We start from the raw sequence: 25,966 nt of genomic DNA on the forward strand, positions 1-25,966 counted from the left end.
TTACGTTCCTTTCAAATCAAAAAACACAAACAAAACTTATAGCTATAAAAAAAAAAAAAAAAAAGGTAAAAATGAAGCTTACTTTCTACAAATTGTTATGCTGATGAAAACAATTCATAATGAGATTTTTGTTAATATACTTTTCAAGGGGGATTTGCTTTGCTTTGTGTACAAAAGCGTTAAGTTTATCAAGTGAAATGAAGTAAATGGTTTTTTGTTTTCTTTTGTGTTTGCATTGTTGTCGGTTTTTTTTTTTTTTTTTTTTTTTCTTTTAAACTTTAAATGAGCATGTGAGCGGTTAATGATAATGAATATGCCTTAAGGTAGGTGGGTGGTTTTGACAACAGCAATCGCGATAGCAATAAAGACAAGAGCAGAAGACGTGCACACAACAATAAACTGAATGACACATTAACTGCTTTCATTAGGCGAATACAATTTATGTTTTGTTAAACCGAATTCGGGACTAATGGTGACGCTACGTGAAAGATTTTTCATAAATTGTGGCAGCAGCGAAGTCCATCCGCGTTTGTCTTGATGCAACGTTAAATACAACTCAAAAGTGGATACCATATCCGGATCGATTTTCAGTGTACCTATACGCCTGGAATTGTGCGGTTCTTCTGCAAATTCAATGTACACCGTGCAACCTCGTATGCCGCAAGGCTCGCGCTCTGAAATGCGTATCATATCCGATGCGATACGTGCGGTAAGGTCACAGGGTATTGACACTTCCGTGCAAGACAAATTACGAGATTTAGCTGCGCGCAACTCATCAAGCAAACGTAGCGACAAACTATTCACAGCAGCATACTCGACATTATCACAGTAGAAGAGTTCTTCGTCAGCCGTCAAACTCGGACGATCATTATCACTATTTGAAGGGGTTTGATGTTTATCGTTTGTGGTTGTGGCCGCCAGCGTCGTTGACCAATCTAAAAATATGCATATAAAAAAGAAAGAACAATAATATAAAAAATGAAATGTCTATTTAAAGTGCCTATACACGTATGTATAAGAATGTGTTTATGCGTTTATTTTAATTAATGATAATAATAAACTAATGTAAAATAAATTTAATTTATTGTATACCTTACGAAACGACAAAGCAAATTTCAAACATACACTCGTACATGTGTAAAGGTTTTAAAAATAATCGAAACGATATTAATATGCGCAAAGTTTTTATTTTATTTCCGTCGCTCGTGTATATTTATTATAGAATCATTATTTTATTATTGTTATTATTATTATTATTATTATTATTATTATCGTTATTATTATTAATGTGTTGTTTATTATAAATTTTATCAATTGTGCAAGTCTACATTAAAATTTCATCAGCCTTTAAATAAGATAAACATCGTTTGGATACAATTCTCCTCAAATAGAGAATGATGAAATTTTTGCATTTTCTTTGTTTTACCATTTGCTTATTTATTATACTTACTCACGTGTTTCGAAAAAAAAAAAAAAAAAATACAAATGATATACACACACATTTGTCCGAGAGCAGCTCAATTCAAATCAATTTTTATACCCAACTAATGTTTGCAAAACCCAGGCCCAGAATGAATGTTCAGAGACCCAATAAAGTATATAGACTGCTGATTAAGCATCAAATTCTGCATTGATTGAAGCTTGTCCGTCTGTCCGTCTGTGTAATGTCTGGTATAAGCATTCTCCTGATCGCAAAGATGCAACTATCGACTTCAAATTTGGCAGCAACATTGGAAGTTCTTCGGCACAGGTTCGTATTAAAGACGGGCCAAATCGGTGAGAGGACATGCCTACACTAACAGTAAATTAAGGAATAACAAAATTGGTTGTTTGCTCATTGTTTATAAACTATAAAAGACAAATCTACAATAATTTGAAGGTACATTCCCCGGGCGATGCTGTAGTACCTGTGCAAAAATTGGAAAAATTGACCAGGTCTTCCCAATATTCTGGTATATAAATAAGAATTTAACTTTTTTTTTTTTTTTTTTTTTGCTTCAAAAATCCCATTAAATATATATAATATCTTAGAAAGTTTCAAATTCGAGTTAAACCTAAGCATGTCCGTTGGTCCATCTACCCAACTTCGTAGTATCTGCGGCAGATTTTCCCCCGTTTGCAAAAGTTAAAATATCGCCTACAAGTTTGCAAGATAAAGTGAAAATGACCTAAACGGATCGAAGGACACGCCTACAGCGCCCACACTCTTACGCAAGCAAAACTATGAGCACCTTTGCTTTGTGTGTTTTTTTGCTCATGACTCATAAACCACTACAACGCTTCCACCATATAAAATTCTCTTTTTATTCTGAATGTAGGAAAGATCAGTCACGCCTACTCGATATTATACAGTATGAGAATGTAACTTTTACCCTTTTTTGTTTTGCTCCTCATGACCGAATATTATTTTCCTACTTGTTATTATTATCCTTATGCACGTATATATAGGTATGGGGATAAGGTCAAAATTGAAAGCAATGATAAGAGATATATGAAAATTTCATCAGCCAACTACAAAGCAGAGAATTGTTACATAAAGCCATGGCATTGGTATAATTTTCTTTTAAACATGTTTTTGTGTTTTGACAAACACACCTGAATGTCTGCTTCAATACATTGAGTTATTATGCCAGACCCTTGACCTGAAATAACATGTAAACAGTCTAAAAAACCCATTAATGTCGAGAATACATACACACGCACACGCGCGCGTGTTTTTTTAGAATGAACTCTTGAACAAACAAAATTAAATTTCTCGGAATAAAATGATATGTTAGTAAACATTTATTAATAAAATGTTGAAAATGTTTTTTTGAACTAAACATATTTCCCTGAACATAACAATAATTACTAATATACAATCCACATTCGTAAAATACTATCAAATTATCTTGCAATCTTGTAATGAATATAAGTCGATTCTTCACTTTTCTTGAGAAGTCGTTCACGAACGATAATTGCATTCCGGCTTTCCATCTAGAGTCTAAGACTTTATACAACTATCCTAAGTGTATTGTTGCACATTATCGTATCATTCACCACTTGCGGTATGTTAACGATTATACAACTATGCGGATGCATACATCACTATACCGGTCGATTCGGAATCCCTTTCTGAATCGATTTAAGCTTGTCGGTCTGTCTATCCGTCGCGTTTTTATTTTTTTGTATTTGTTCAACCTACAGGTCGCATTTTTTGAGATATTTTGACGAAATTTGCTACATCGATATGTTTTGGCTCAAGGACGAATGGTATTGGAAATTTTTTCATCACTTCTTTCAATGATGAGTTTGCAAAGTAAAGCGTCATATGGGACGCCTGTGTTAACCGAAGTGGTGTAGGGTATTTAATAATGTGCCGTGTTCCACTACAGTGTTTTTGTTTGTTTGCATATATTTAAAATAATATTTATCAATCTTTCCATGTATTTTGTTAAATTGTTTGATTTCCTTAATATTAATCTTCTATAACAATATGGTTAATTATTGCATCATTTAAGACTTTTTTTAAGGCAAGAGCAGACAGAAGAAATGGTTAGCAACATGAAAGTTTTATTTCGTTCTTTCTTATTTCATTGTTGTAGAATTTTCTCGTAAGCACGATTTACGCTATTCATGGAAATCAGTTTTTTTCGACTGACGGCTTAGCTTTTTTAGGTTTTTTTTTCATGCGTGCAAGGAAGTAGGCTTAGTTAATTTGCCTACCCAAAGTGGTTATGGCATTCGTGTTCCTTCCTAAAAAAATATCGATAATTTGATATGAACCAATAAGGGATCGCGGAACCCTTTTTGTAAGGATCAGTAGTACCTTTTTATTAGGCCGAATACTAATATATACAACGATTGCTTTAAAATATTATTATTATTGTATTACTGCTTAGTAAAAAAATTATATATCGCTAGCGAATATTCTTTTGAAAAGTGTATAGTATTTTAAAAGTAATGTACACTAGTTATGTTTAACAATATAATATAAGATAATAATAATTATAAGACTTTAACATAATCCTGATGGTAGGCACAAGGACATCTACTATAATATGGTAAAAATTAGTTACGGAAATAATGTCGAAATCACTCAATACTTTCTCTCTTTTGTTTTTTCCCCTATTCTTGATCGGCTAAATTTAATCAGAAATGAATTAGTGAAGTTTCAGTGCTTCACATTAAGTTTTTTAGGCCCTTGAAAACTGCAATAACAAATAAACGGATCAGTGGTATGCATGTATACTATTGCTCAATATTATCGAGGAGCAACTTAGCGAACTCAATTTTTCTTTCTTCTTTATCATAGTTAAAGGTAAAGTCCCAAAATATATACACTTTTACTTACTTTAATTACATTTTTTAGAGTTCAACTACTGTCGATTACGTTTACCATTTGCATACGAGTGTCTACGTTGAGGTAGTAATCGAGGTTTATCAAGTGAAATATTTGCAAATAATTGATTTCGTAATTCTTAAAAAAAAATAAAAAAAAGCGAATGAATAAAAAATTTTAATTGCTCACCCGGCACAATCGTTCAAATTGATTGTAACTTATTGACTTGAATGTTTGCTTTGACATATAATGATAACCGAACGAGAGCTGCTAAAATGCTTAGATTAAGGAGTATTTTACATTTTATTTAGAATACATTTGCGAAGGTATTTGAAAAGTGTCTTCTATATATTTTTCCTAAATAAAAATTTGTAGACAAAACAACGAACCAAATATTGTGAAATAATTCAAATGGATGAAGAAAAGGAACAGTTAGTTGCCTCATTTTTACTGTAGTTTTTTTTTTTTTTTTTTATATTGGCATAGATTCTTTTAACATTTTATTTCAATCTTTGGCCAAAATTTCACTTTACCGGGATTTGGATTGAAGCTGCAATTCTTGTCAAGAAAAGAGTGTCCTGTTTTCGAACAATGTCTTAAAAGTTTTAACTTTTGAAAATAAAGCAACTCATATTCTTTTAATATTCTTCTTTCAAACATTTCTGATACAGTTTTTAAGAATAAGTAGTGGAGGAGGAAAATGCGACATACATATATAAAAAAAAAAAAAAATAAATAAATAAAATAAAACAAAATAAAATAAGAAGTGTTTATTATTAAAACTTGCCTTTTGATTTTGTCGGTCCACTGAGAACATTAAAACGTTCTGTATATTGATTTTGTACAGATAACACTTCCATTTCGTCTGGCGATACTTTTTGTTGCACAATCAAAAAAAAAAAAACAAAAACTTTTTTCTTTTGTAGAAAATTTCTTTATATAAAACAAATGAAGTAATTTTTAAATGCTATTTGATCACAGTTCGGACATAAATGTTTTCTTGTATGTGTATAAAAAATTATTTCTTGTTTATTGATCTTTTAAAAAAAAAAATCATAGATTATATTTAAAAAAAAAAATGGCAGTTTTTTCTATCTTAGTCACGTACGATTTCTGATATTCCGCAGAGTCTTTTATTATACATGTACTTGTCAATCAAAAAAGCCAGTTTTTCAGTTTTTCTCCTTTGCTATGTATTACAAATGCTTCATAATTTCTAATCTATACTAATAATTTTTATTATATTTTCTCCGCTTAAAACACCTTTCACTTGAGAATGCAATAACTAAAAAAACATCGAATATTCCCGACTTGTTAGCTGCAAAAAGGCAATTCTCAGAGTAAATATAAATCAATAGATAATGTTTTCTCTCAGAGTAAAAGAGTAAACAAAATTGTACAATAACAATTTCAACATTACTTGAATAAATTATGTAAAGAGTGTAAAAAGCATTCGAAAAAATCTACTCTCTTCTCTCTTAGCTTCGACCAAAACTTTTGTCACATCAACTGAGATGAATGGATTTTCATAGCAGCAGACCAAGCAAACCAAGCCAAAACATTTGAGTTTGAATTGCTTCAAACATCTCATTTGTATCTCACCTCTTGCTCTCGTTAGCTATTCTCTGACACTTTCTGCTTTTTTTATATCTTCTAGTGGAAGTAAGTTAGATTTGTCAAATGTTTGCGTCGCACAGTACCTGATCGATACAAAGATAGTCGGTCGACCCAAGTCTGCCTGCCTTTTCAAACATCTAACTTTTGTCAAAAATCATACATACGGTTGTGTCAGCAATCACATTCTTGATCATGTATATCTGATTATCAGGTCGTTTGTCCTTAAATAATCAAATTACATTTTATTATATCTATTTTGTGTTGCTATGTTGCAGTGTTTTTTTAAACATCTATCTGTTATGTCCTTAAGTCTATTCTTTCTGTATATGTTAACTAAATGTCTTGCTCTTTTGCATTAAATATGCATATGCGTACTATGTTTCGGGTCTGTTGTGATGCATATAGATATAAGACATCTTTGGAACTAAAGAGTACTATTGCGTATATTTAGTTACAGTTTTCCCTTAGTGTTGGGCTATCATATAACTAACTATATGACGAAGTAATTCCTTTGATTTCGATATGGATTTATTTAGACCAAATGAATAGAAGTGGAAAGGTAGTGGGTATCAGTCTATTCGACCTAAGTCGGATATGATTTCTCTCTTGGTTTCGGTTGTTTTCTCTTGTCTTTGATAATCTTCTTAGATCTCAAAATTTCTGGTTTATTATATTTCTTTATTTATGTTAAAGATATATCTCGTACATGTGCATATGAATATTATGTTTCTTTACAGTTTTGTTTTTCTTTTCTTGTCTCACTTTTGCTCTCTCTCTCTCTCTCTCTCTCTCTCTCTCTCTCTCTCTCTCTCTTTCAATTTATTTGCTTGCTTTCTTACTGTTGTTTTCTCTTTATGGCGTACGTGACTTTTTCATTTCACCCTGTTTTGGTCTTTCAGGTTTGACCTGTGTTCTCGTCGTCATCATCGCTATCATCAGTATGAACATCTAGATGTATACATATATATATATATATATATGTTTATATGTAGGTAAGTTCTTTGTAAACATATGAATCCATGCTTTCTTTTTATATAAAAACTAACCATTTTTTTCTTAAGATATTGTATGGATGCATATGTATATGCGTATACTACCTCCTACATCAGCTCTTAAACAGATAACCTTTTCTTTTTATACATATGCAGGAATATTAACAATTATAGGCACATTATATATGCATATATATTATAGAAAGTATTACTGTCATTGAATTTATGTACTAATATATGTCTACGTGGGGATATACGCGGCATATACCTATATACATAGATACATATATGTAGGTTTTAACAACAACCGATTCGCTTAACTTGCACATTACATTGTTTCTTTCTTATTTTTTCTTATTATTATATATATTCGTATCCACTACTCAAGAGTATTTATATGAATTTTATTAATACATGCGTACGTGGATGTAAGCAGTGAATATATCTGCGCCTTTTGACAACAACCGATTCGCTTAACTTAAAGATAACATTGTCTTTTTTTTTTTTGTTTTGCTTTTATAAAACTTTACACAGAAAAATGTTTATCTATCTACAGGCGAGGTGATGGTACCTATTAACTTTCTTAAATGTTATTGCAGGCCTAAGATGGCAGATGTATATGCAATAAGGTTCTTGTTGCAATTGTTTTATATGGATAAGTGAAGAGCAAAATAAAAGCAGATTTCGTAGATTCTCGCTGTATACTGAGTCCAAGAGTTTGTAGACTCGAGTTAAATTAGTTTAATCACTTCGATTTTGCGCAATTTGAAAGATGATAATGCCGTGGCTGAGAAATTTATCTAATCGCTCTCGTCAATCCTATTTACGAAGCAAATTAACTAACGCTATTTCTATTTTTTAAATCAATATTTTTTCATCTTTCAATAACTAATATATGACATGACATTGGGTACTGAAATTTGATCTTGTGGGTAATGAAATCGAGCAACGTTATTTAAAATTGTGGTAAAATAATGGATGGTTTTGTTCGGTTGACCGACAGAAATCATCAGAAGTCCATGGGAATATATACAGCAGCCTTTGCAAAAAGTAAACGGATAAACGAATTTTGAGATAAATGGAAAGACAAACCCATTCCTGTGTGAGACTCTTTTTTATAGACATTGGCTATCACACCGATTCAACGGGAATCGTTTAGAGAGAAATGCTTTATTATATATGTAAGCAAGCATAAAGCTTGCCATTCAGCTTATAAGATCCCGAAATACTTATCAGATATCCTAAAGAGTCTCTGCCAAACTTTCCCATAAAGAACGTTTGCTTGTTTTTCTTCATTTAAATAAATGAAATCACCTATAAAGAATAAAATGAGTTCAATATATGCGCACGTATTCGGAAGTTCCACCGCTTCTCGTTGCCTCTCTCAAAATTTGATTCTTTTGTCAGTTTTATAACATACCGCACCGTCTCTAACGCACTACGATGCAATACTGTCGAGAATCTTTGTGTTTTGCCGTCAGGTTGGTACTATGAAACTGTGAAATAATGGTACTACTAGCACCTATTACCTTGATGTGTAAAAAAATTTGAACAATTTGAAAACGTTTTTACAGGATGTAAGTAATGATATTAAATTGAATGATCAGCTTGGAAACGGCGAACGTCAAGCGAATCGTAAGCATATAATTTTCAAAGGAACTGAGAATAATGTAACGCCTATTAGAGAAGTTTCCACAATCAAGAGTAAAAATGAAGATGTAGATTGCTTTTGATATCTCCTTTTAATCCTTTCTGTCCTCTTAAGATTTCGATAAATTGGTAAAGAAAATCAATGCGCCAAAGCGATGCAATAACCTTAAAAAAAATTGTCGATTGCAGTACATGATTATCAAATTGCGTTTGTCAACTTTCCTCAGAGTCTGGTGTGTGCAAAGTGACCATAGTCGTGCTATTCGCTTATCTAAGATATTTATGAGACGGAAATTCAAGCCTTAAAGCTTATTTCACGGAGAATACACCCTTCCTCAGTGGTGTAATGTGTGTCAAATATTTCCCTTCGCTGATAGAAATCGATGCGAAACTTGACTAGACTTGACACCTTAAGTGAGTCATGTCCGTAAGAGTAGGCGAGTAGCTAAGAACAGCGATTAATCAGTCAATGTTCGCGGCTTCAAATTTCAATGCGTTAGAGTCTTCTTTGGATTGGCTGTGGCCGCTTCCCTATATCTTTCCTTTTCTACAACTTTTTCTTCTTTTTAGCCGTCGCCGTGCTACACTATTAGGTGACGTATGCGTAAACAACAAAGCAAATGCCTTAACTTTACGTTAACTTTGCTTGCGTTGTCTGAATCGCCCTCTCGACATACCAAATATTAGTTTAGGCACCTAAGGTGAATATGTCTTTAAAAATTATTAAAATGTATTTACATTGAAAAACGTTTCGCAGATCCATGCGGATAATTGTTTGTAAAAGGTAATGTGGTGCCATAATTATGAATATCACGCTCGCCCATTTAACAAGTTTTTTTCTCAAGTCTGTAATAATTATTCTTGTGTTTAAGTATCATTTAATGTTTGTCCAATTTTGGTGTAAGCGTTGGCGTGCCTTGTGTCACATGCATTTATGCATACAAATAAATGCCTTCATACGGTGCGGTAGCAATTGTTAATGAATTTTATAAATTAAAAATTGAACTTTTTCTCTCGAACTCTTTATTTGTTTGCTTCATGGTTGGGTACGATAATTAATGTTTGCCTTTTGTTAATTATTTTTTGTTTTTCATTCACGTACATTGTTTAGCACGTTTCATATCCTTGATGGTGTAAACAATTCGAAAGATTTTGTGGACAAATTTCCAAGCAAAGCTAACAAGTCAAAAACTTTTATTATTACTTGAACCCATAGTACAGTGATATTGGTGCATACAGATTAAAATGGAAAATATTGGAAAAGTAAAATTATTTTTCCAAAATTTTTCATCTATTTCGTTAAAAAAGTTTTTCCATATTATTTCGAAGCTAATCGGATTTTTCCAATTTTGAAAGCATTTTTATCGAGCCACCGAAACATCTGATAAATGTATCTTAATATTCGATTATTTTTCTTCTTGTATTCTTCAATTAGGCTAAAATAGTTGATTTTATCGCGTTAGTCCGTTCGTCCATCTGCCGTTTGCTGTTAAAACATTCGCGAGACCAAAAACTTGAGGTAGAAAACTAAAAATTTTACTCATAAGCATATAACCGACGGCAATAAAACAAGTTTGGACATGGGCGTGATTTTTTCATAACCACATCCACTTATGGCAATGATGTGACAGTAGCAATCAACATATGCGAAGATCATCTAAAGCATGCTATTCAAGACACTAACTCGTAGCTCGTTACACCTTATAAGACAGTGTGGGCTTTAAGTGAGTTGCAAAGATTTGCCTGGGCCAGGTAAAAGATTCGTGCATGATCTCGAGTAACTTGCCAGTTACACGCTCATTTCTTACAAACTATCTTGCAGTTTGAGATGAGATATCTGATTCCTTCGGCCTTCAACAGCATAGGCTGATGGGGAATTTTGATAGTCTTTCAACTTTTTTTATTCGTATACGTACGGATAAAGATAGGTTTGAGTTAGAGCATCTTAAGTTGCTTTTTAAATATCGTAACTTTAAAAATTGTACCTTTGAAATTAGAAATGCAAACTATTCTGTACCAGAATTGGAGTGATGCAGTTGTGCTGTTTAACCTGAGATTGTATATTTAATGTTGCACAAATAAACAAACAAGTTCTACGTTTAAATAACGTAAGCACGTAAGCATTCGGAGATTTACTGCCATATATTACGCTTCCATATATATACATATACAATACATATAACGTGTAATCATATGGAAAGGCATAGGCATGTTGTCGATTTTGTTATGTACAAGTTGTATGCTTTTAGATTTGATGCCTCTATGCTAGTTGTTTTACGTATCAGATACATGGGACATTGCCTCATGTTCAATATGGAGAAGTAAATCTTTAACCAATTTAAATCAATCTCAAGAATACAATCGAGTACCATCTCAAGGGTGATATCACTTTGATTAACTTTAGCTTTACGTCATGTGCTCCTGAGTTTAGTTAAATTTGTTTGACTTTGAAGAGAAATTTGGTCCTACAAATCTTAGAAGTTCACTTGGCCATTCGTCATTATCCCGAGCAATTAGAAGACATGTAGAAGACAGGGCGTTTTGTTCTGATTTCGTACTTTTTTTTGTACCTTGCACCCTTTGTACACATGGTCCAAAAGAATTTGGTAACCGAGATCCACCCATTATAGTACCGAACATTTTCCGAATTGATTCAAGTTTCTTTGAAGAGAGGAAGGAAAGGTAATTCAATAACAATACTTGAGGAGGCAGCTACGCATACTCTTAACGAAACCTTTGCTTGCTACTTAAATTTTTCAGCCTAATAATCTGTGTAGAACTTCAAACATAAAGCAAATTGAAATTCCTAGACAGCCCATACCCAATGGATTGGCCCAGCAGCCACATTCCGATTGATGTCAAAGACGTCAACCACCACATATTCTAACACATATAAAGATGAAGGCGGAGTCTTCCAAGGTAGTGGGAAGGAAATCCAATACTGTACACAATTTTCACTCCACGTTTTCCGGTCCTTGATAATAAGTGCAACATATGCAGATAACATCATTTATTCATCTTACTTTAGGGACGGCGCGAATCAAGCGTAAAGATAGCCTACCCTTTTAGCAAAGACAAAAACGTGGACTGCGAACAATTGGCCAACTTCACGCTGGTAAAGATTTCTAAGTGAATATTGCATCCTTACTTGCTGATAATAAACTGGAAGACTTCTCTGACGTCAGTGAGTAGAAGACATTGAAGGTTAGGCTTTAATATTATCTCGGTTGCTAGTTCCTTTAAAGGTGAATGGGTGGTAAACAATCTTATGTCCACTTCTCTCATGTTAGCTAAAAAATTCAATTTGGAAAGACTTTTCGCTTCGGAAAACGTCAACTCCAATTAAGTTCATCCAAAAAGTGGTGTAGAATTAACTTTAGACGGACGATTGATTCCGTCGTGTGTGTTTTTGCCGAAAAAACGAAAAAACTAAAAGATCAGCATACGATAAAAGTCTGATTATTGAAGTTTTTTTTAAGCATAAGTAATATAAAAATATTTTCAAACTCCTTTAGACGGCAGGTATAGTCGTAATATGTTTTGCTAAATGATAAGATTGCGCGTCGCTTAATTGTAAACATATTGTGTAATAAATTAACGATAGTTTATATCAATAATTTATAAGTAAATATGTAAATATGTATGCATTTTAATAGCTTTAGTTTATGTTCAACTTATTGCGAACAAGTTAGATTTGACTTGCAGCTCAGCTATTGCTTATGGTAGCGTAAGAGGGTCGTTTAATTAAGAATCAAGTTGCAAAGACTCTACGTGAAATATATATAGTGAAATGAAGTATTAACGACAAAGTGAAGGATTTCAGTAGTCTTTGTTAGGGTTAGCTTAGCTTGGGACATTTGGTTATCATGAGCGTGATTGTAGTTGAAGAGATCAAGAGAGATGCTCGGTAAAGAATGAAGTATCTCTTGATTCAAGAGTTAATTCGTTATAGCATAGCGAGCGAAAAAACATTATATCCTCTTATGACTCTGGCGATATTAAGCACTTGCTTAGAAAATCAGACTTGAACTGAGCAACTTGGCTGTCAATAGCTCAACTTAGCTGAAAATTCGCTAATAATAATCCTTGAGGTGGTAAAAATTCATTATATCCTGATCTGTGCATCTCCATCGTATAAAAGTCTATCTATACGGAGAAGATCTATACTAAAAATCCAGTTACGCTTGGTTTACTCATTATTAAATTGATATGTCACTATATAATATAAATTATATCGTAGTTGTTAGTTTTATCAAACTGATGTTATATTGTCATTGACAAGTAACAAAATGAATAAACAAAAATTGGCAAAATCTCATTTTGCAATTCGCTTCGATACTTAGTTAAAAGTTTTTCACGTACCACCGACAGGCATTTGGAAGATAAAACAGCTTAACAGCTTATGTGAATAATATGCCGCTTAGCATTAACTGCACCTGTACTAGGGAGCTGGCTTTTGAACATACCTGCCGAGGACGTAATTGGAGTGTAAGCAACTGGCTTTACTTACCTATGCATTCTCTGTACTCTGGATAAGAGTGCAGGCACGAGTCGCTTTGAACACAAAGTCGCAAAGATTGAGATGAACCGACTGCAAGGACTAGGGTATTTAATCATTTTGAATTATTTTTATTAGAAATCTGTAGGTTTTGAAAATCCGAATCTCTGCATGGCTAAGCAATCATCAACTAGGAATGGTCCTGGGCAATAAAGGTGACAAGTTACAATTTTCTCCATAACTCTAACCCATTTGCCAAATTTGATCTGAGTGGCTATAAACTAAGAATATGTATTCTAGCTGTCTATCGAAGGCAGACAATTGGATATTGCTAAATCAATCTATATTTTCTCACTGTTCAGGGATATGTATACTTCATTACGACAAGTCCATTAACACTCGCGTCCTTCGGCGATTGCTGCGAGAAAAATAAATTCGAAAATACAATTTACCGAATATCAAGAGAAGGGATATGGGGCACTCTATATTTGTGTCTCTTGTCTGGCTCGAATCTAATTTCGGAATGTTCTCCCAACTTGAGTTATTCCTTCCAAGTCAATCTTGTATATTGACCACAATGTTACATGACAATGTTACCCGACTGAAGAAAACTAACTACTCAATGTTCGTGGAATTTTATTATTTATGCCACAACTGACGATTACATTCTGCTGCTCAGCTCCCATCATCCAGCCTGCAAAAGGCGAAAAAATCATTCTATTACGATCGTAATCCTCGCTTAATATTAGGTGAAATGATACGTTCATAACGTTTTTTCACCAAAATTCAAATACGTTTTGCTTGTACGTATAATGCACATAATTGAACCAAACATGCGCCATTTTCCTTGTAAAGTTAATATTGTCACTGCAGAACTTTTAAGAATTTTAGACGAAAAATTAAATCTCTTTTCAGTGATTTTCGCAGAATCGTAGATTTTGAATCCAACTTTACACTATGATCAGAATTCTACGGAGAGTGAAATAAACGTGACCCGAAACGGTCAAGACCTTTGCTGTAAACTTTGCAACCAGGCGTTATGCAAGATACGAGTAATTTTGAAGGCTTGTGAATATCATGTCCGAATCTGTTGCGATGCCACTAGAGACAAAGTATCGTCTTACGAGGCGTTAATCCGGTCTTTGCGTCTGTTTGTGAAGCTTTGCTTATCTTCGACCAAGATCTTTCTCGCACATTATTGTCGCATGAAAGGTCAGCAGATTAAAAATTAGGTCTCCTGAGCTGAAAAGAGTTTCAATATACTTCGGAAAGAGTTGTTAGGGAGCTGCTTTCCCCAAATATATACTCGGTAATACGCTTAACTTGAAAATATCCAGCTACTTCAGACCTTATAGAAAATGATTTGTTAAAAGTTGCTATTGGGTCTGTTCGGCTTAGTAAATGCACCGAAATTGTTTCTACAGTGAAATGACGTACGGTTGTATAGATTTATAGGAGGTTACTCACTGACTCATGCGATACATCGTACAGCAGTTTACTGATTAAAAACCTTCCGGTATCGTTAATTAGTATTCATGCATATAATGACGTCAATTCGTCTTTCTTTGCCTTGACTTCCGAAAAAATTATCTGAATAAAAATGTGTGTTGTGATCTTCCATTGACTCTTTTTAATGATAATTAAAAATAAGTAAAAATGCTATAGTCAAGCACTAGATACGCTATACTACTTCGCCTAATTAATAATACGCTAATAATTATACGTTATTTTTATGTAACTGCGTAATATTCATAAAAGTTTTCATAATGGGGGGATGGATATTCATACACGGACGTGGCCTAAATTTAGCAAGCTTGATTTACTTGTCAAAGATTTTATTGTTTCCCAATTGCGCTTCCGTCATAACGAACAACAAATTACTCTTTGCCGCCATAGAAAGGTTTGCTTTTACGAGAGCCTCTATATATGGCTAAGTCTAAAAAATGAATCTATCTGATCCAAATTGCTCAAGGACAAATGTTCATTGTAAAAGAAATCAAATAAAAATTAGATCTTTATGGCAGACTCTATAGTCTTATGTTTCCTTAGAGCTCTGCTATAGGATTGGGATGCAAAAAAATTGATTTACGTGATCCAAATTCGGTAATTTTAAGTTCTAAGTCAAATTGTTATTGTGAACGAATTCTCATAAAGAATTACTGAAAATTAGTTCTTTTTACAATAGATTCAGTTTTTGTAGGAAATGGTCAAAAAATTGCCCCATCCAATCCAAAATTTTCGCACTAATATAGAATGCCGACATACTAATAGTAAGCGATTTTTGTTATGACATTTGGAAATTAGATAATTTTTTCATATAACGACTTTTCGGATTAAAACGTTATATGGAGAATGGTGGACAAAGCGATCCAATCCGAGCCAGTTTTAACAGCGTTTGTCCTTGCAACAAAACGCGTTAGTATACCCAATTTTATCGAAATATTTTGAAAATTGCGATCTTTAGGTCGTGCAACACGTAATTACATATGAAAATGTAGAAAACAAATTTTCAGCTAGGTGAGTGAGTGTACCCCCACTTCCCGGATTATTGGCATGAAATTTGATGCAGATGTCAGTTAGGCGTCAGATGCCATCCGTTTAAATAAGACTGCACGATTTATATGGAAAAGTCTTACTACGGCGTGATCATATTATGTGCTTAAAAAAAAAAAAAATGCAAAGGAATTGAGGCGAAAAATGTCTCGCAGTCTTCGCTGGCTGTTTCGTTTAATGAAAAATGTGCTAATCCATTGAAGCTTGCTACTGTTTCTACGACGACAGCATATGCAAAACCAATTGCTTTTATGTGCATATTCACATTTATTTATATTGACATTCACAAGAATTTAGATAAATTAAAAACACTATCAGCCGTTCTTTGTCCTTCGCGGCTTGGCCTTGACGAATACCGTACACACATGTTGTCGCCTGAACAGCGGCATGGCAACCTATAAAATTCCTGATGCACACTTTTCAATAAGTAACTAGAGGGGGTTATTGCATTATCATCCCTTGATATCTTTTTCACCCTTTTTACTCTGTATTTGTGTTTTGTTTTTTTTTTTTTTTTTTTGTTATTGTCGTTCAAAACATTCATATCATAAGGTAAACAATAAAGCAACAAAATCGAGTTCAGGTATCATTTATGCATAAATTTATTATCACGATCTAGGGAATAGTATGTGAACACTGTTAATGTCCTGAAAATGAGAAGGGGAAAAGAGAACAACAAATTGCTTACATTATTTTGTACAAAAGTGGAAACTTTTGAAATTACTGAATGGAATTTTATTGACCAGAAGTTATGAATGAAATAAAAAGGTGAAATATTGAATTTTCAGCTGTTGCTTTCACTAAACATATACATATGTATATGTATGTATGTCATGTGTTTATGTTACAGTCATGCCCGAGGGTTGTTGAGTCTCTCAAATGTTCGAAACATGCATCGGGCCTCCCTGTAAATTTATTTATTTATTTATGTCTACCTGTCTGCGTCCACCTATCTACTTATTATAGTCATTATTGCTTGCTCGCGGCGTTATTTACAAATTCAATTTGGTTCTCCTTCTTTTTTTTTGTTTTAGAATCACTTTTAGTTTCAAAATGAGCCCAAATCATTCCTTAGGTCTGCTTAAATATCTCAATTATGAGTCTTTCTTAATGCGTTTCACATCACAATTATCGGGATTTTGATAGGTGTAATTACTTTCCCGTTTTTTGTGGTAGTATGTACATTTTCGCACTTTCTCCCAATATAACAATGATATTCTTGTCGAATTCTATTAGATGCTTGCATGTAATTTGATCATCTTTACGTTTGAAAAAATATATTCTTCATGCTTTTGTGCAACTTTGTCCCATATTTCTGGAGTCATGGCGACACCGTGTCGAAAGAATGATATTGGCTTGGCAGCCATTCAATCGTCGACCCATTTTTCGTGCTTCTTGAGCATTTCAAACTCGGTTGTCAGCCAAGCTCAAGAAGGCTTTGTGTCTGATGCGTATACTGGATACGGCAGAATTTACTCAATGTGTGGTCGAGCGTTGTCGTGCAAGAGGATGACTTTGCGTCCGTTAACCGCTATTGCTGGTCTTTTTTACAACAATACATCGCTCAGTTCGTTCAACTGACAGCGGTAGATATTTGCAGTAACAGCTTTGTCCGGCTTTAGCAACTCGTAATTCACTACACCTTGCCATCAAATCTTTATAGACATAAATGTTCCGCTTTGGTTTAGATGTGGACGACTCTTCTGGACTAATCCATACCTTTTTGCGTTTGCGATTGTCGCAGCAGGCCCACTTTTTATTGCCAGCCATAATTCGTCAGAGAAAACTTTTCTTCTTTTTTTGCCTGACAAGCAACAAAAACCACGATGTTGAAATGGTTCGAAATCGCATTTTCGCTCAATTCGTATGGTAGCCATTTTCTCTTCGTTTCTGATTGGAGATTATTGCATGGTTATTATGTCTGACCTCGAAATCTCCTTGGCTCCTTGTTTGCGTTACGTCCTTCATGTCCTAACTCTGATTTAATATCAAGAGTAGGCCTCGAATGGTGTAAACTGTTGGTTACACCTCGATACGCACGTGTGAAAGATCATCTTACAACGATTTAAGTATTTTTCTTAATCATAAGCCTAACCTAATTATTTTTTTGACATTTATCACTAAACTGATCTTTTGATATGACATAAGCAACACTATTGATCGTTTTTTTCAAGTCCACTATATCCGGAATGTATATCAGCAGTAGTTTCAGTCGTATTTGGGTTCTGTTGTCATTATCACCAACTTCTGCATCGCTATTAATAGTTTGCAGGACTGAAAATTGATTTCCCGGTGGATGGTTGATCAGCATTAATGGTTGACTTACGCTTCTGTTTGCCTAATTTCGGTAATCTAGGTTGACATGGTTTTACACTTTCAAATTGTTCTCGTTCATTGAAAATTCAGTGCCAACTACTGTTAATACCCTCTTCATCACGTTCAGTATCCATGGTGTTGTTGACGAAACATTTCCAACTCCCTCCAACTAACAAAATCATCAGAACATATATTCGCACTCTACTAGGAATCAATTGCATAAAACTCCTCCTCTTTCTTTCGTGAACTATCTAGTTATCTAGCCAATTGAATGTGCAAATATTATTCAAATTCTCAATTAACGCCTTTGTGAAATTTCAGATCGATAACTACTTAATTAGTGGTGGGTTTCCGAGTTGGAGGCGTCAATGTTTACAATAAACTAGATCCCAAACTGCTGCACTGTAATGGTCCTAAAAGTGTTTTGAATAACGTTAATGCTTACATGTTGATAACTTCAGGACATTTGGCGGACTTCGCCAAAGCCCTAGCACAAATCCTGGTTAGAAGGAACGAGCGCTTTCGAAAACATGGTTTGCATGGTTGCATTCACCCGGTTAATTGATGCCATGTATTATGGATAGATTCTTTGGGTAAAAGCGGATTTCATACATCCTTGCGTTTAGGTCAACACATAATTCGCCGGTTTTAGTGTAGACGACCGCATTAGGGAAATAGCTTTGTTTCATTCAGGGGAAAGTAGATGAATCAAACTTCAACCGGATTTTTTATTTATGACAAATAAAAAACTTAGTCTGGTAAGTTACTGAGGTCACTGATCAATTTAAGAGAGTTTGAAATTTAAATGAACTTTTCAAAGTGAATTATTGTTGTTCGCTTCCACGAAGTTGCTTACATGCAACCTTTATGCATAAGTTATTTAAGCACAGTTCGAAAGCTTCTCTATTTTAATGTTACTCGCAAGATATCTCCTATGGTAAACACCATAAATTAAAAAGGACCTTAACATTGACAATAACGAACAGAAGGACTTATAAACTTGAAGCGGATTACAAAAAGCGTGGCCGGAATTTTTCATATCCATCGGCTATCAAAAAAAAAAAGGGGGGCAAACTGGGTTGTGGTACATTTCTCCAATTTTTGTGCAGGTACAATTGGATTGGATTAGTTGGACTAAACGATGTTAAGTATAGCTATTACACAGATGGACAGACGGACGAAAATGTTTAATTAGATGTAAAATTCGCTACTGATTGAGAGCATGTGTATGCTTTATGAGCTTTCTGGCGCTTGTTTCCATCTATTACATACGTTCTGACAAAATGAGAATATTTCCATCGTTCTATTGTGGGTTTGAAAATCAGTCTACATTTTCAAAGTTTCGAGGGCGAAACCGTAGCAGGAAACCCACCTTGTTAAAGTTGTTATCTTATCATTTTTTCCCAGTTTCGACTACTCTTACATTTTTAACATCTATCTTCCTCTCGTTGTTTTTAAAGCAACGAAAAAGTAAGCGAAAATACAAATATAATCAAACACACACACGCGTACATTTGAAAAAAAATTGATAAGTTTTATTTTCCCATTTTATTTATATACCTCGTTGGAGTGTAACGTTACGTTTATATCCTGTAGTTAATTGATTTTATTTCCGCTCATCCTCTTATTGCAGCAGCCCCCATTGCCAAGTTCTCTGAATATATACTATATAGATGGGTTTGGGTGGCTAGATGGATGTTTACGTTTATACATTTATATTTATGCGCGTGAAAAAGTGCGTTGGCAAAATAAAACTTTTGATGGAAAAGTAATATTACTTGGAAGAGGGCAACACTCGAACGCACTTTAGTTTATTGAAAAGAAAATGAAATAATAAATGGCAGTGGAAGGGCAAACCAGACAAACAATTGGACTTTTGTGCGCCCAAATTTATGCGTAGACATTCGAATAAAGAAACTCAAATTAATCAAACTCATAACATTTGATAAGATTAATAAAATTTCAATTCATGCGGCGCGAACAACATAGATTGAATGACAAGTGGATGTGTGACGGAAGTCCCAGCGGAAAAATTTCAAGTGCCCAAATTTGAATTTTCCTTCGGCACTTGCAAGCAAACACTTTCAACGCAATCGAAAAGTATGAAAGTGAGTGAACAAAAGCACAACAAAAAAAAGTTATTGATACTCAATCCAATTTAGATGAATATGGTGCCGAATCGGATGTAATATTAGTTGGAATAAATGGAACTTAATCGGCTAATAAAGTTACATGCAACCAGACATAAGAGATTGTTTATGGTCCCAACTTTGGTTTTTGCATCTAACAGCAGCAGTAATTATTTGGTGCCGTCACGATTTTGAGGTAACTGGGAGAGACACAATACGCTCCGTGCCGAGAGCTGCCAAGGTGTCTTAGCTTCCAGCCCGACATTCCGCAGGCATTGAAAAGTACACTCGGCTCGTATTTGTACAGGCGGTTTCGCTACTCTGGCACCCGTCGTCCCCACAGTTCGGATTACAACGGTTTCGGGGTTAATCGGCCTTACGCGAATTACCATTCAACTATTTTCCATGTATTTTCAATGTCCACGGGCGAGTCTTAACAGTTGAAATGCCAGGCACACAATCACACTACCACAGATATGCGGTAAATCTTCGACCTCCTCGCGTTCTTGATTATTTAGCAAAGAATTATGCCAGTACTGTGCCGTGATATGTTGATATATCCGCTAACTGCCAATGTGACTTTGATCCACTACAAATTACTCTCCTACCTGCTTGCTGGCGAAAGTCGCGCGTATCAACCTAACTTTCAAAGAGATAAAGACTGCACCGTTTTGGTAGAAAGAACCTAAGATCGCACATATTGTCCGCATCAAAGGATAGAAAACTGAATGAACTATCTTGAACTATCTCAATGCCCAGATTCCCGTCAGAAAGCACTATCAGACCAAATTCCTGCAAGACAAGTGTCCAAGGGCCAAGAAACATTTGCTTGTTGGGAACATTTATGAACATTTTATTACTTACTAACCAATTCTGACCATTGCTTGTCCTAAAACTATTGATAAAAGAAATGTTGAAAGTATTTTTATGACATGACATGACATGACGCAAGTGCCGAGAAACAATGTAAGCTGGTTTCTTATGACCTTTGGCAATTTGATGATGAAATCGATTGATGTTATCATAAACATGGGAAAATAGTAATAATACTTCTATCGAAAACTTTGAATAGCTTAGCTTTAACCGGACCGAACGTACCATAGAATTCGCTAAGTAATGGTCAACGGTCGCATTTACAAAATTTTGGGATGGTCAAATAGCATTGGTGTTGACTCATGTGTTATTCATTGCTCGATTTCATTCGTCATGATATTCGCCTTTCATGTACCACTACGGCTAGTGCGTGTAGCTTTTACTTAGCTTCAGTTAAATTCGTGAGTTTTTAAAATTACGTTTACTAACGAGTGCAAAAAGATGATTCAATTTAAAAGATGTTCCTTCAATTCAACTATCAGTTAAATGGATTCGAACAAGAAATGAAATAATTCGTTTACGTGTTTTCACTGTAATAAGTTTATGTTTATGTTGCATTTGTTGGTGAAATAGGTTCAAAACAAGTTTACACTTAAGTTTCCTTTTTTCTTTTCGCTCTTTTTCATATATTTATTTATTTATTAATTTTGTAGTTTTTCTTCGTTGCAATCATTTCGTTGTAATCATTTTTAATTATTGTTTGATTTATGTTTGTCAACGTATTCTCATGCCAAAATTTCATGACTACAATGGCTGCTGTTTTTCATATTGGAAATGTTAACACGTTTCGAAACAAACATGCACACAAGTAACACAAAATAAATAAAAACATTATAGACGAGCCAGACCGATTATTAGGTACCCTATATCAATCTCATACTTTGGTTCTCTCTAATAGCCCTTGTAAGAGGGTCCCAAACTTAAACTGACGTAATTTTAGTTCAGGAAAATTAATCTTTTTATCAAGGGCCTCATCATTATTCATTTATTTTTCGATTCTATTTCTATTTCTTAGGAATTTTCAAAAAAATTTCATTTTTTTTTTTCATCTAATAACTTTTTCAAAACGGAAAGACCTTATTTGGAACGTAGTCGTGAAGATGGTCAACTTTAAATCAATTTTCAATAGGGTTCGTGTCTAGATCCGGACACATCTAATCAAAATATTGCGAAAATAATGATTTGCAGGTTAACCACAAAAATACCTAAATAAACAGTAACCAGATAGACAGACAGACAGACATGTTTAAATCAATTCAGAAAATATTTTCTGATTCGATCGGCATAATGAAAGATGAGTGTTTCTTAACTGCTGCATACATCCGCATATGCTTAATATACGTTATGCCGCAGATAGTGTAAGACATAAACATGTACATTTACAATGCAATGTAATGAACAAACAAACAAACAAACATTTTATGAAATACTTTTAAGAGAATCGTGATTTGTTCACGTGAGTTTCTGTAATTAGTAATGAATGCGTCTTTCCGACATTTTAATCGTATTATATAGCGTATTGGTGGCATCTTTGCCACATTAGTTCCACAGATTGAATTTCGCGCATCTAAGTACCGTTTAACTATAACCTTATGTAGCTTACCGAACTTAAACTTTTTACGCATTCATCACATTACGTTGCAATCTACAAAATTAATCGCATCGCTTTACAGAACTTTCCAAGCATATATATATCCGCGGTGTGTATGAATGCAGTGAATATAATTCGAGTTTAAACTTTTATGAATGCTTCAAGGAGTACAACACCACATACACTCTGGCGGACCTAACGGAAAATTCGTCTTTTAGTTCCAACAGTCATCTGTGTGAAGACAAATAAACGGCAGAAACAGCAAGTTTTGAAAAGACAGCATCCCGAAAAGAGTGATAAGCGTGGAAGAGCTCAAAAAAAATATGGTTCCCTTAGTGGAAAATTATTTAAGGTCTCTCTACAAGATTCCTAAAGTTCGTGAATGCTGTCCGATATCTATTCATTTAAACTGAAACGTATTACAAGTCAAAGGAGGAGAAAACTAAACGCTGCAACATTGTAAAATAGTACGCTTTTCCCCTAATAACACGGTGCAAATGTTAAACAAGCCAGCGTGGAATAGGCGAAACGAGACCATAAGATACTCGTATATATGCGTTGAGTATTCAAGGTTCAGTTTTACACTTTCTTTCTTTCTTCACAAATTTTCTTCGCAAGCTAAAGAATTTTCGTTTCATTCAAATATTATGGGGATTAGTAATAGTTTTAAGATTCGATGGTAACCTTGTTAAGATATATTCGGAATGTAAAAAAGTTGATAGGCTTTGCAAAATATTCGCAGACCTGTGATTAATCAATAAATTTGTGCAGTAAAAATTCGACTTTCTTACCAAAAATAAATTGCAATGAGTTATGGCTTTGTTAAGAAATATTTTTATTATTGTTAGGGTTTGTTGCGTCACTATTTTTAGTTAAAAACGAATAACCAATGCCACAGCATCATTCTTATATGAGAAGTGAAGTTATTTAAAATTAACTTGAATTCGCGCTGTTGCCGGTATTGTGGCAAGCGGAAAAAGGGATTAACATAAATGTCATGATAAAGTTAGATAGTCGTATCTTGCTTGCAAAAGGATATAGAGTCAATCAAGTTATGACGGTTGAATCGTAATATTCACTCGTCAATGCGAGTTCCTGTAAATTATTTGTGAATAAATATCCTGAGAATTGTAAATAGAACCTATCTATACTATCCTAAAAATAACAACTCAGTGGTATGGACTTTACCACAAATGAAGTTGGATGAGATGAGAAGCAAAATCGCAAACGATGTTTTACTTTACAAAATGTGTGTAGAAACATCTAGGATTAATGCAGTGTTAGACGCGAGTCGGCGACATGTACAGTTTAAAAAAATAATCGACGTGGGTGGCCGATCATGTAGAAATCCCCGCTAGCAAGTTAGTGTTCACGCTTCTAATCCCAAGTCCGATAGAGTTTATTTTTATTGTAGCCGTAGAGAGTACTCAGTCCGTAAAGTCCTAACACTTATCGATTAGGGTCACTATCGCCATATTACCTCACTCATTTCCGACCGTCTCTGTGTTACACGAATAGGACGCCTACCGTGAATGATTGATTATGTTAAACAGAAAAGAGTCATGAAAGGAATTAAAATCAGCCTCCTGCCCCTTTCAAGGTTTTATTATCGTCGATAATGAGAAATATTCGAAATATTCTGCCATGTCAGTGCAATACCCGAGACCTATATATCTCGAAGAAAAGTAGTTCACTGGTGTTGGCAACCAGGAAAGTATGGAGGATCAAGTACGGTTGTTTTTAATAAACGCCCAAAGTATGCCAAACGCTTTGTAAAATAAACTGGGAGCCACGGGGGTCAGGAAGCTCGCCTCACTAAGCCACGTATGCCTGCGGGTATATGATGGACTTTGTTCTTAAGTCGTAACAAATAAATAAATTAATTACACTATTTATGCAAAAAGGAATTGATGGACGGCTTTCCCTTTGGCCGAATGAAAGAAAATGTCTGGTAAATTAATTAATACATGCAAAAATGGAAAAGGGATATGACGAATAAGTTCTCCCCTTTTACCAATTTTTACTTTTGAACACATGTCACGGATGCCTGCGGGTAATGATGGTAATTGATCAACAGCACAGTGGAAGCCTTATGGCGGAAGCAGTCAGTTGATCAATTTGTGAGTCCTGACTGCTTGGGTGCGGCCCTTCGGGGAGTACTCGTGGTGGTTGTGGTTGGCGAGTTCCTAGCTAAAATGGAACAATTGAGTGCAGCTAGGCCTCGCCATTCACCAGAGTGGGGTTTATTGTTCCATACACAATAAACTATTCTGGACTCTGGTGCTGTTTAGGCCCCTACTCTGTGGGGATTGTCTAACTCGCCAGGGGGCGTAGTACGCTTAAAAGTGGTTTGGGCCACCGTGGGGTTAAGCCTTACAGGCAGGAACCCACGTTAAACCCTTGCCACAAATTCTGTAGCCGTAGAGAGTACTCAGTCCGTAAAGTCCTAACACTTATCGATTAGGGTCACTATCGCCATATTACCTCACTTATTTTCGACCGTCTCTGTGTTACACGAATAGGGCGCCTACCGTGAATGATTGATTATGTTAAACACAAAAGAGTCATGAAAGGAATAAAAATCAGCCTCCTGCCCCTTTCAAGGTTTTATTATCGTCGATAATGAGAAATATTCGATACCGTTAAGAAACACATTGTCTGTGACTCGATACCGACTTGTCGCTTCATTCGTGAAGGTAGCTCTGATCGGATAGATATACAACTGAAGTAAATTCACTTAAATATCCCAACAAGTTAAAACTTTTTTGTCTTCTTCTCTCTAATTAGTTCTTATTAGTGTCTTTCTATGGAAAGACTTAAACAGTATTTTAGACATATAAAAGAAACTGTAGTTGATGTGTGACCTGGGCGATGATGGAATTCGCGCTACGAGTTGTGCACAAACTCAGCTCTTTTGCAAGTGCATGTAAATTAAAAAACTAGGGAAAAGGCCTTAAGGCTTTTCTTTCTTGCATTTTTTTTTTTGGTTTTTATAAACTTCCAGTCGAATGGATCTTGAGGAGCGAAGACTTCTTAAAATGTGTCCATTTTTGCACTTGCAAGGTTCGATGACCTATTCTGTACAGATCAAGCTTTATCTTGTATCCCATGCGAGTGTGTGTAAAAGGTAGGATTTTTTTCTTTCTTTACTATGGATTCTGTATTTTTCCTTTGATGATTGCTTACTTTGTAATTTAACTTATATTGGATTTTGCTTCACTTTGTGTCTTTGTATTTCTTTCAATTAATACAGAAAATATCAAACTCTAACAACAATAACGACAGCGCTAACAACTAGAGAAACAGCATCAGTGACATCAACAACATTAACAATTTATGACTCCGGCAATTCAAACATTTTTATACCTATCACCGTAAGACGACTGCATACCAATTTTGCCGTTATCTTTACAGTATCGAAAGACA

The 25,966-nt window shown here is 34.6% G+C and overlaps 1 protein-coding gene across 1 annotated transcript; it reads right to left on the reverse strand.

Moving 5' to 3' along the window:
* Nucleotides 1-244: 244 nt before the first annotated feature.
* LOC119631964 (protein scylla-like) lies at nucleotides 245-5,576 on the reverse strand. Its single transcript, XM_038024611.1, has 2 exons — nucleotides 5,109-5,576; nucleotides 245-935 (listed from the first exon to the last, which is right to left on the reverse strand). Exons 1-2 carry the CDS (start codon nucleotides 5,179-5,181, stop codon nucleotides 412-414), a joined length of 597 nt encoding a protein of 198 aa, XP_037880539.1. The 5' UTR covers nucleotides 5,182-5,576; the 3' UTR covers nucleotides 245-411.
* Between the last annotated feature and the right edge of the window lie 20,390 nt (nucleotides 5,577-25,966).

Source organism: Glossina fuscipes, unplaced genomic scaffold (genome assembly GCF_014805625.2).
Source record: "Glossina fuscipes isolate IAEA_lab_2018 unplaced genomic scaffold, Yale_Gfus_2 1, whole genome shotgun sequence".
NCBI classification, from domain to species: domain Eukaryota; kingdom Metazoa; phylum Arthropoda; class Insecta; order Diptera; family Glossinidae; genus Glossina; species Glossina fuscipes.

Bases quoted from the DNA above. Each gene is read 5' to 3' on its own strand.
- LOC119631964 (XM_038024611.1), bottom strand. From the start codon at position 5,181: ATGGAAGTGTTATCTGTACAAAATCAATATACAGAACGTTTTAATGTT. The intron at 936-5,108 runs GCAAGTTTTAAT...GCATATTTTTAG, and splicing joins TGGACCGACAAAATCAAAAG to ATTGGTCAACGACGCTGGCG.